At 44.9% G+C, this 12,032-nt stretch overlaps 1 protein-coding gene across 2 annotated transcripts; it reads right to left on the minus strand.

Moving 5' to 3' along the window:
- Nucleotides 1-394: 394 nt before the first annotated feature.
- On the minus strand, nt 395-9,349 carry LOC119285158 (imidazole glycerol phosphate synthase hisHF, chloroplastic-like). Of its 2 annotated transcripts, XM_037564386.1 has the most exons (17): nt 9,149-9,349; nt 8,755-9,036; nt 8,511-8,680; nt 8,317-8,431; nt 8,068-8,123; nt 7,942-7,980; nt 7,739-7,837; nt 7,498-7,560; nt 7,350-7,412; nt 7,186-7,268; nt 6,585-6,693; nt 6,456-6,509; nt 4,736-4,823; nt 4,627-4,664; nt 4,163-4,268; nt 2,889-3,055; nt 395-631 (listed from the first exon to the last, which is right to left on the minus strand). In XM_037564386.1, exons 1-17 carry the CDS (start codon nt 9,294-9,296, stop codon nt 569-571), a joined length of 1,743 nt encoding a protein of 580 aa, XP_037420283.1. In that variant the 5' UTR covers nt 9,297-9,349; the 3' UTR covers nt 395-568. The 2 variants fall into 2 exon arrangements, with proteins under 2 accessions (XP_037420283.1, XP_037420284.1); XM_037564387.1 differs by lacking the exons at nt 395-631; nt 4,163-4,268 and having other exon boundaries at nt 2,895-3,055.
- Nucleotides 9,350-12,032: the final 2,683 nt, after the last annotated feature.

Raw genomic sequence — 12,032 nt, forward strand, 5'->3', positions numbered from 1 at the left:
GTTGCCCCTGCATTGTCCGCCCCGTCGCCGCCCACCTCTGCATGCCACCGCTCTGACCTCACCTGACCTCGCCGCCGCCCGACCTCGCCACTCCCTCAAATGAAGTACTAGTTGAAATATAGTTTTTACATCTCCATTTGCATCTTCTATTGGAGCAGCTGTTTTACATCTTCGTTTTGCATCGTCTGTTGGAGTTGTCCCTTATTTTCAGATAAAAAACACTTTTTAGAGATGTAAAAAGAAATTACATCTCTAAATTTATATTTTCTATTGGAAATGCTCTAAGGATCAGGGACGACCCGCCCTCCCGAGCGTTACCTCGATTTCACATCGTTCTGTGACAGAAGCCGTGTTACTGCTTGCTCGGTTGGCATGATGAAGAAAAGGCAACAACTTGAGCACTCAAAGCGTCATTCTTATTAATTTATTCCGAAATTGCATTTCCAATCAATATTCTATGCACTGCCACTGTACCACACATGCTCCCAAGATACCATTGTTACATCTGATAGAAAATTTCAAATAAACCAAAGGTTTCACACGGTATGTTAGGCTAGTCCATCTTAGATTACAGCATTCTGACCTCCACACCAGCATCTACCAGATGCTCTTTCACTGCTAGAATGGGAACCTGTGTCAAAGCAAAAGTTCAAGGTGTCAAATTCAAACCAAATGACAGATGATAATTTTAACCCATCGAGAATGCCTACACTGCGCTGATAGAACAATTACAACCACAAGAAAAGGTATAGCTGCTGGAATAAATCGGCCATTGCAGAATTCAAGAGGAGCAAGGATCTTAAGATACTGTGCATAAGAATTACCAAGACCTCACGGCCTTTGTGGAATGAAGATATAACGTATTGACACCAATTAACTAATGGATAGTCATGTACTTTACTATGAAAAGATGGCAAGATTGGTGTCAGAGAAATGGTATTAGCTGGGCATTAGGGCAACTCCAACGCGCCGACACAAATGATCTTGCGTGTTTGTTTGGGTTGAAACGGACGAAAACGCCGGGCCAACGCACCGACGAAAACCCAAATCCGTCCGCTCGCTGTCCGTCTAGATGCATTCCCAGCCCATACTTGCGCCCGATTTGCGTCCACATGAACACGAGACGAACGCGCCGCGCGTCTGCCTCGGGCCCGTATGTTGGCCGCCCACCTACCCCATGCGGTCCTAGTCAATGCGTCCACCTACCTTGGGAATGGTCCATGCGTGTCCATTTGAGTCGATACGGACAAAAACGCCGTGCCAACGCACTGACGCAAACCCAAAATCCGTCCGCCCGCTGTCCGTCTAGATGCATTCCTGGCCCATATTTGCGCCCGATTTGCGTCCACATGGACACGAAACGGACACTCCGCACATCCGCTTGGTGTCCGTCTCGGGCCCGTATGTTGGCCGCCCACCTATCCCACGCGGTCCTAGTCAATGCGTCCACCTACCTTGGGGCAAGCCTTCGGAGTCCACGAGCGTGCGAGGGGGGCGGCCTCATCCACTGCTCCTCTCACCCCTGTCCACATCTGGCCAGCCTCGCTCCCGCGCCGGCGACAGAAAACCCTAGCCTAGCCAGCCCGCGCGTCCGCCATGGGTTCCATCAACAAGGGAAAGTACAAGTTCAACACCGGCGCTGGCTCATCCCATGTGTCGCCGCCAATGCCGCTGGACGGCTTCGCAATGGTGCCGCGTGCCGGGAGGGGTCACCGGCCACGGGACCGGCTCTACGTCCCGGTGCACTGCGCGCGGTACCACTGGCACATCAATCTCCCCCACGGTTGGCACCTTGACCCCACGGCATCCAGGTGTCGACGTTGTCGCGGTCGCCCGCGCGCCTGCGGAGGAGGTGTGCAAGCGTCGTGCCCGTGCCCTCCTAACATCGGAGCAGCGTCGCGATCCGGCGTACGCCGTTCGCCACCGAGCTCGATGTGGCCCGCGGCGGCGGCGTTCAACTTGACGCCGGCTACATACCACCGCCCCAATGGTGGCGTCGAAGGAGGAGGAGGCCTACCAAGCCGCATTGGAGGAGGTGCTCCAGCGCGCCCTAGAGGAGATGAGTCCAAGCGCGAGGACTCGCGTTGGCCGGGCATGGAGGAGGCGCTGCAGCTGTCGGCGGCGGGGGACTGCATCTACCCTCCGCCACCGCCGCCGCTGCCTGAACCAGCGCCGGCTGCCCCCAAGGAGGAGCCCATAGAGGCCGAGCCAGAGAAGTACGCCTGGACTGGCGGCCTGCGCGAGTGGGTGAGCGCGCCAGCCATCTGGCTGGCGGCGACGCCGGAGCAGGAGGCGGCATACCTCGAGTAGTGGAGGCAGCGCGCGCTGGCGGAGGAGCGGGCCGACGGCGAGCGGCGAATGCAGGCCGAGCGCGAGAAGGAGGAGTGGCGTGCCCGCTGGGCACCGAAGGAAGAGAAGGAGCGCGCATCGCGCGGCAGAGCTGTCGACGCAGCAGACGTTAGAGGAGGCGGCGCGCGGCGTGGCAACAGGCCTTCCCATGGGCTCCGATGCCGCCGGACTTCGTCGACCTCAGCGGCGGTGATGACAATGACAACGCCTCGCGCAGCGTGCTGGGCGGCTGGGAGGTGCATGTTTTAAAAAAAATTATGTTTAGGTGGACTTGGGACAGCGATTGACCGGCCGTTTTAATGTTTAACTATGTTTAATTTTGTGCGCATGTGTTTGAACTTTTTTTTAAGTCCACGCGGACAAAATGCGTCGGCCACCATTGGGCGCACCTGCCGGCCCAAACAAAAAAGCGGACACGCTGTCCACTCGGCCGACCCAAACGGACAAAAAGCAAACAAAATCCGCATCCGTTTGGGTCGGCGCGTTGGAGTAGCCCTTATGACAGCATTTCGATGAAATGTAATGGTGGGATAGTATACCTCTTTCCGATGGAAAATGCCAGCAGCAAGGGCAGCAGAAGCATTTGTTTTCTCAAAGACTTCAGAAAAATGTTCCACAGCACCAGCACCACTGCTTGCAATGACAGGAATTGTCACAGCATCCGACACCATTTTGATCAAATCTATATCAAACCCACCGCCCTGACCTACAAGATAGAATGACATGATGCATTCAGCATGGCTTTATAGAACACTACAAAACAAGCAACAAATGCACTACATTCAATATAAGAAAAGTATGTGCTACAAGTTATAAATTTTACACCATATTTACATAGTAAATTAACAAGCTGTAATCCAAAACAGGTAATCTTCTTGCGCTTAACTCAGTTAAAAAAATGCTGACATATTGATGAAGATAAGTTGGCTTGTATACTTAAGAATTTGTGAGGAATAATAGAGTGAAATCATCATTCCAGATTGGAAAAGCACAAAGTGTCCTACAATCATGTGTCACTTGTTTGAAATGGCTCCATTAAGTACCTAAAGTGCCCAATCACGAATGAAACCACAAAGCAAACATCCAAAACAAAGCAAACATCAAGAACAGAAAATCATCAGGATTACCAAAAGAAGAAACATATAGCAAATTTCATGAAATTATACGTATCGTACTTCAATTAAACTACCATAAAACTACACTTTGAAATATTTTTGCGAAACGGCGTGCCCTTCACAACTCTGATCCTACCACAGAAACTACACTTTAATGAATACCCGTTCCAATCAACAGACTCTGACCAACCGGATCGACCTATAAACGAAGCATGGACCACATGCATCAGCATATGACCTGATGCCTTGCATGAAGAAGGTGAGGTGGAGGATCCCAAGGCCTTTAGCCCCCCTCGGTGCTGCATATCAGGAGGAAAACACTCCGCCATTTTATTTGCCCCACGTCGCAGCTTCGCGACAGGCAGAAATTACAATGTGCATCTTAGAGATGCAACCAGTTGTTTAAGACCATTCCAATTGATTAGAACAGGGGTATGTCAGAAAAGAAAAGAATCTTGTGACTGGTGCACCCAGTTGATTAAGCGCCTTCAAAGAATATTTCAAATTGTGCGTTTTGATTAGAAAAAGGTACCTTCTGACAGTTTGCTACAAGCATAAGCAGCTTCATCAAAAGTACTCAAACATAACTAGAAGATTCTTGATATTGCTTCAGAGGCTTGAATAAGACAATAAGAAGTTCCACCCAGCTTATCGTACATAAGCTTTGTGTACTAACAAATTAAAACTATTTAGCATACCATCACAATCAATGCAGTTGAGTAGTATTTCTCCTGCGCCCAATTCTTCGACAGCTTTTGCTAGTTCATATGCTCCTATAGGCCGGCTATCACGCCCACCACTTACCTGGAGCAGAAATAAATCTACACTTATACTGGTACAAAAAAGAAAAAAGACACCACACTATAGAATGCAAAAGTAGACACACAAAAACTCCACTAGAAAAGACCCAGTATCTTAATTAATAGCTTAATACTACAAGATATGAACACATCGCAAGACACAAACATACGCTTGTACGGTTGTACCTAAACTAATTAACTTCGAAATATCTGAAGGGAGCTCCCTTTTTTCAATAATCTGGAGTAAACCATTTGTATAGGCACTTAGATGAGTAGTAAACTAAATCTTTGTGTAATGACACCACACATGCATGAATGGCATATCACGAGAGAGATAATCAAAAGCAGAAGAAATGACTTACTGTGCACTGGTACCATGCATATTCTTCTCCTGATGGACCTGAAGGACGTACCGGGAAATGTGAGAACATTTAAGACGCAAATTTGTACAGGGAATATATGCAAGCATACCTTTACTGGACACTTTTACAGTTTTAAATTGCACCTCATCTGGACTTTTTACATATACTCTTCGAGGATCAATACTTACAACTACAGCCTGAGATAGAAAAAGCTTTGTTACAATGAGTGATTTACAGGTTATCTAACTGTTCTACAGAACTGAAAAAACAGGTCCTTCATCTGAAATGGCGATAAAGAAACTGCATCAGTTGCAAATCAAAATTCGTTAACTGAAAACATGGAAATAATTATTACTGGAGCTAAGTTTGAGGGTCCCAGTTATGGACCACAGAGAAGACCTGAATGTGCCTACGAAACCTCCTCGATATTTAAATGGATAAGGAAAAACAATCATGCTCAGACATATAATTCTTTTGTGTTGTTACTTGGAAAACTAATAAAAGAGGAATATTGGTAGCAAAAGAATTTCGTGGTACTTTTCAATGTAATTTTAACACCCCAGATTTCTACTCTGCCTTGCGATGCTACCACACTACTCTAAATATCTCAAAGTACAGTAAATACCCATAATTTGGAGTATTTCTTGTACTTTGTGATATTTAGAGTAGTGTGGTACAACCACAAGGTAGAATAGAAATCTGGGGCGTTGCAGTAACGAAAATGTGGAGTATTGCATGCACTGGCGGAGCTACTCACGGGCAAAACTGTGCCGTGGCCCGTCCAGCAAAATCGCGAAAAAAAATTATATACATGTGCGGCATAGCCCAAACACACAGCCCACATGATGGCCAGCCCACCACGCTCCATAACACAAAGGGTCAAAGGCGTTCCAGTCCAACAGTCAACAGACCTAATCCATCCCCTGTTCACGTACTTCACTAGGGCACGGCACTGGACGGCGGCGGAGGACCAGCAGCTGGCGCGGCCACAGCTAGTCGGAGCTAGCCTCAACTCTGCCGCCAGTGGCGATCCATCCCTCATCCACCATCTGGTGTGGCGGCACTAGCTGCGGCGGCGAGCCGGCCAGTGGGCAGTGGCGACCCGGCAGCGGCGGCAAGCAGAGCAACGAGCGGCGACTGGAATTGAGCTACTGGCCGCTGCGAGGACGACCATTCCAGCATCATTTCCGTGCTGTAGACGACCCAAGAGGACAACGAGCAGTCAATTTCGTCAGGTAAATTTCTCCCTTGCCAACATAGAGGGTGAAATTCTGGAGAAATACAGCTATGAAGATATCACTGACGTCTTTAGAAGCATTGTGGATCGGAAAGCTGATTTATAGTATGTAACACCATGATGATCAAGACTGGTGCTAAACTACTATGGATTCTTTTGCTTAGTACTAGTATATATGTACATAAATGTGTGTGTGCATCTTGTAATCAATGAGAACAAGTATGCAGCTCTGTACTGATTATGCCTACTGAAATAGTATATGGTTCCAATTTTAAATTTTTGTGTGCTCTTCAGTAGCGTGGCCCGCCAGTTTTTTCCTTGTAGCTCCGCCACTGCATGCATCATTTTTAAGTAGGATCAGCAAAGATAGCTGGAATATGATTTTGTTGGAATAGTTCCTTACAACGTTTTGATACGTTGGACCTGATCAAAGCCCACACAGACTTGATTATGATTTATTGAGTTTTTCACAATGTTATTTTTTTAAAGAAAATGGCATGCTAATATGAGTACCAGATGTGATTTCAGATTATAGTTGGTAATAAACTACTAGAAACACAAAAGCAGTTGTGAAGATAAACAAAAGGTAAACCTGATTTCCATATACTCTAGAAATTTGCTCCAAGCTGCTTTTCCCTGTCTTCACCTGATACACAGGAAAAATTATGCTATGGGAAATTACTAAATTAGCTGAACATTGCAGGGAAAATAAGATACATACACCAGTCTGTAAATAGGCTTCAGCAGCAAAAACAGCATCACTTCCAATTGAAATCTTGTCAGCACCAGACCTGAAATATTCTGATGCTACTTCCAAGCTTGAATAGTATCTGAAAAGAGATAAATTGTCATCATTATTCTGCCATAACCATTTTCTTGGTATTGACTAGTACCAAATATCACCCGAGAAAAAGTGTGAGGGATATTGCGGATGGGAAGGGACACATAAAAATATTAAACATGGAGAGTAGCAAGTAGGCCCTAGTAAAAAGGAATAAGATAGTAGACTGTCTGACACCCCTCAGAGATTGGAACACAAGGAAATATATATTAAAAATCAGATATATTCAGAATAAAATCAGGGAATTTTTTCCATTTCAGTACAGATTATCTCATCAAGTCAACGGGAATAATATACTGTTCATCCGTGCTGGGATCAACATTTGCTCACAAAGATAATGACTCGGCCCATGATGGTCTCTACCATGTTGAGCATACCAATGCAATTTCACATGAGGACCTCCATTCTAACCAAATCATACAAGAAAGAAAACATATGTATAGCAATAGCAGCATTGGCTCAAAACTGGAGAGGAACTAACCGTCCACTTTCATCTGTGAAGTCTCTTATACCGCCACCAACTGTAAGTGGCACAAAAACTTTTTCAGATGCGCAACGTAGCACCTACCAATTGTATGAACCTGTCACTTCACCAGATAAAGGCAAGTAATGGAAATACTTGATAGTTATAAAACTCAAACAAACCTCTAGCATTGGCAAATCACCCAATGGAAAGGCACGGAAACCAGTTATATTCAAGAAGCTGACCTAAAGGGGAATTTGTATTCATGGTATCAGATCATATGTGCATTGCAAATATATACATATATGTAAACATTATGTAGAAAAATACCTCATCAGCCCCATCTATGTAGTATTGACTTGCTAATTCCACTGGCTTTCCAAGGTTTCTTACCTATAAGCATGGAATAAAAAATATATTCCATTACACAATGATTATGTTTAGGTAGAACAGTAAAGATGTTTTAAATTATTTTTTGATTGTACAGGTACATCAGAAACTAACTATCCCTAAATGGCCAACTAAGAACTAGAAAACTGATATCCCAGGGTTGATGAATAAAGTTTGGTACCTCTTTGCTACTACTATGATCTCTTACATCATACTGGTCACCCTTTGTTACTACAAGATCCCCATTATCATTTGACCGAACATCAAGGCATGCTATCACCTGCAAAATAGGAGATAACAAGTATGATGGCAATGGAAACTGGTGTTCGAGATGGTAATGGAATATGTGATGGACGCTGGAACATTCGGCAATAAAAAGCTTACTCTCTTTGCAAGTTTTGATGCTTTCCTATGAGCTGGGGCCTGCATTGCAAACCAAAGTGTGAAATTTCATGTCGAGGAAAAAAATTAAAAGGAAGTGCAAATAATAAAGCCAGACATGATGATTACCTTTGCCCCTGAAGAGTTAGGACTGAGAAATTTTTCAAAAATGGAAAGCCCAGTAGCTGCTCGAAACAAAAGAACATAGTAAATATACACTTGGAATGTACCCTGTACACTTCACAAGCCTTGGCGATTCAGGCAAAGCAAACTACCAGAAATCAGTAACTTACAATATTATATCTACATTATAACATATATCATCAATATTTATCTGTGGAATATCATGTATATTAACGAATAAACTACATATTTTACCTCCGCTCTTCTCTGGATGAAATTGAACTGCCTGAATGTTGCCCATCGAGATAGATGATATGAAACTCTCACCGTAGTTACATGTTGACGAAATCCAGTCTCTGTTCGCATCTGACTAAGCGTGCAGAAAGGAAGAAACAACTCAAATTTGATTCCACAATAAGAGAAAGCATCTAAATGGAGTTACTCCTTACAGGTAGAGCGTGATAGGAGTGAACGAAGTACACATGGTGGCCATCAGCTCCTTGCAGCAGCTGCGTGTCCTTGGTGATCTGGAGCGCGTTCCATCCAATGTGAGGCACTATGAGACCCTCCGAAGAGTCGAACCGCCTGACAACTCCAGGTATCACACCAAGGCCGCTTACTACAGTAGAGAATGCACTATCAGCTCCTACTCACCAACATGTTCCCAAGCAAGTAGAGTGCTAAAAGCCTTACCCGGGCCATTCTCCTCGCTGGAATCGAATAGCAGCTGAAGGCCGAGGCAGATACCCAGGAAGGGGCGGTCCCTGCGGATGTACTCGCGAAGCGCGTCGGCCATGCCTGTACTGTTGATGACATCCATGGCGGAGCCGAAAGCTCCGACTCCGGGGAATACGAGGCGGTCGGCGGCGAGGATGTCCTCGGGACTCCGCACGTCGCGGATGTTGAAGCCGAGGTGACGGATTGCGTTGCGCACGCTGCGGACGTTGCCCGCGCCATAGTCCAGGAGCGTCACGGCTGCGGCCACCGACCGACCGGCGAAACAAAGCAAACGCAGCGGTCAAGCCATGGATAGGATGGGACGAGTTCTGGAAGGGAAAGGGGGTGGGGATGGTAGAGTGGGGCTTACTGTTGGCGTCGCTGGACGCGCGCACGGAGAGGGAGGCGGGTCTGCGCCGCTGATTCGTCACCTTCGGACGGCCGACGGAGCAGGGGAGGAGGTGGTTGGCGGCGCCGGTGGCCATTGCTCCCTGCGACGGCGGCGGCGGCGGCGGCATTGGCCTCTTTTGGTTGTTGGCTCTCCCGACTCTCAGAAGTCACAGTCACACGGGCAATTGGGCAAATGCAAATTTCAATCGATTGAAGCCCAAATAAGCCCAATTGCATTTTAATGCCTTGCTTTTTTTTTACTTCGAAAGGCCTTGCTCGATTAATAACAAAAAAAAAGGGGGCAGAGCGAAATAAGGCAGTATCTTTCAGTAATTTGACATCATTTATTGTTTATGAATAAAAAACTACTTTTTGTAAAAAAATCAGCACTATAGATCAAATAAATTTTAGTAAGCACGAGCAACATGGACCCTCAATAAAAAAATGTTACATCAAGGTTGTTCGGCACCATTGTCTTCGCTTTCAATGTCAACGTTCTCTCGAGCTGGAGATGATTTTAGATCAAGCATTTACAAGCTGGGATATCTCAAGTCCATGGCAGGTTGTCGAAGAAATGCTTCCATGAAGATCAAAACACCACCACCTCCCAAATGTCAGCTGTGAAAACCATTTCGTTACAGGCATGGAACCAAGGGACTTCTATTTCGTGTGGCGTATATATATATATACACACACGTGAACCACACCAAATTCATCCACCGCATAGCACTAGAATGGCCGCTTGAGGCGAGGAGAAGCGGCAAGAATAATGGTGTAAAAACACATGGCAGATCGGTAATTGGGTTTTCACAAAGGTGCTTGTAACACTTTATTTATTGGTAACTAAAAAGTACATCGCAACAAATTGATTGTAACAAACATGACTGAGAAAAAAACCATGATAAACTAAAAAGCTACATACAGGTTCTTCAAAGCCATGGTCTTTACTGCTACATTTTGCATCTATGTCTTTAGCTCTTCATAGAGTTATCGTTTGAGCAAGTAAGTTAAAACAAGAGATTTTGTCGTTAATCAACTAGGGGGTGAAGGCCTTTAACCAATGACACTGGTTTCGGATTGGATTCCCAATTTTAACTTGGTCGGGCTTTTTCCACCCTAGAGGATGAAGGCGTCTCATTCTTTTTTTTCGAGGGAGTGAAGGCCTCTCATTCAATTGAGGACAATGATGTTGGATTGGTTTTCCAATTTTTGTCATGATCAACAATTTTCAAGGAGCTCTCTCATTCAAGTGAGATGTTCAATCTTAAATTTGATCTCATGACTTTGACTAGTCAATGATTTCTCAAATTAATTGGCAACAACCAGCTTATAAAAATATATCAATCTCGCCCACGCTCTCGTCATCTGTCAAAATAAATGTGGACATGCAATATTGTAGGACCAATATGATTTTGGATTGAGTTCCCAATTTTGGACTTGGTCAACAAATTCTCAAGGAGCTCTCTCATTCTAGTGAGGTGTTCAATTTTGAATTTAGTTCACAATTTTGATTGGTCAATGTTTTCTCAAATCAATCCGCAACAACCAGCTTATAAAAATACATCTGTCTCGCACCCTCTCATCACCTGACAAAAAAAGTCAACATGTGACACTGTACTACCAATATAACACATATCTTCACCACTGCAAGAAATTGGCGTGCATACGTGTGGGTTTATTTGCACATAACTGATACGTATCCAACGTATCTATAATTTTTTATTGTTCCATGCTATTATATTTTGAATGTTTAATGGGCTTTATTATACCTTTTTATATTATTTTTGGGACTAACCTATTAACCGAAAGCCCAGTGCAAATTGTTGTTTTTTTGCCTATTTCAGTGTTTCGTAGAAAAGGAATATCAAACGGAATCCAAATGGAATGAAACCTTCGCGAGGATCGTTTTTGGAACAAACGCAATCCAGGAGACTTGGAGTGGACGTCAAGAAAGCAGCGAGGAAGCCACGAGGCAGGAGGGCGCGCCCAGGGGGGGCCAGGCGCGCCCCCCACCCTCGTGGGCCCCTCGCAGCTCCACCGACCTACTTCTTTCACCTATATATACTCTTATACCCTGAAACCTTCGGGGAGAGCCACGAAACACCTTTTCCACCGCCGCAACCTTCTATACGCATGAGATCCCATCTTGGGGCATTTTTCGGCGATCTGCCGGAGGGGGATTCGATCACGGAGGGCTTCTACATCAACACCATAGCCTCTCCGATGATGTGTGAGTAGTTTACCACAGACCTTCGGGTCCATAGTTGGTTAGATGGTTTCTTCTCTCTCTTTGGATCTCAATACAAAGTTCTCCTCGATCTTCTTGGAGATCTATTCGATGTAAACTCTTTTTGCGGTGTGTTTACCGAGATCCGATGAATTGTGGGTTTATGAACTTGATTATCTATGAATATTATTTGATTCTTCTCTGAATTCTTATATGCATGATTTGATATATTTGCAAGTCTCTTTGAATTATCGGTTTAGTTTGGCCTATTAGATTAATCTTTCTTGCAATGGGAGAAGTGCTTAACTTTGGGTTCAATCTTGCGGTGCTCGATCCCAGTGACAGAAAGGGAAACGACACGTATTGTATTGTTTCCATCGAGGATAAAAAGATGGGTTTTATATCATATTGCTTGAGTTTATCCCTCTACATCATGTCATCTTGCCTGATGCATTACTCCATTCTTATGAACTCTAGATGCATGCTAGATAGCGGTCAATGTGTGGAGTAATAGTAGTAGATGCAAAATCGTTTCGGTCTACTTGACATGGACGTGATGCATATATTCATGATCGTTGCCTTAGATATCATCATAACTATGCGCTTTTCTATCAAATGCTCGGCAGTAATTTGTTCA

Source organism: Triticum dicoccoides, chromosome 4A, assembly GCF_002162155.2.
Source record: "Triticum dicoccoides isolate Atlit2015 ecotype Zavitan chromosome 4A, WEW_v2.0, whole genome shotgun sequence".
Classification (NCBI taxonomy): Eukaryota; Viridiplantae; Streptophyta; class Magnoliopsida; order Poales; family Poaceae; genus Triticum; species Triticum dicoccoides.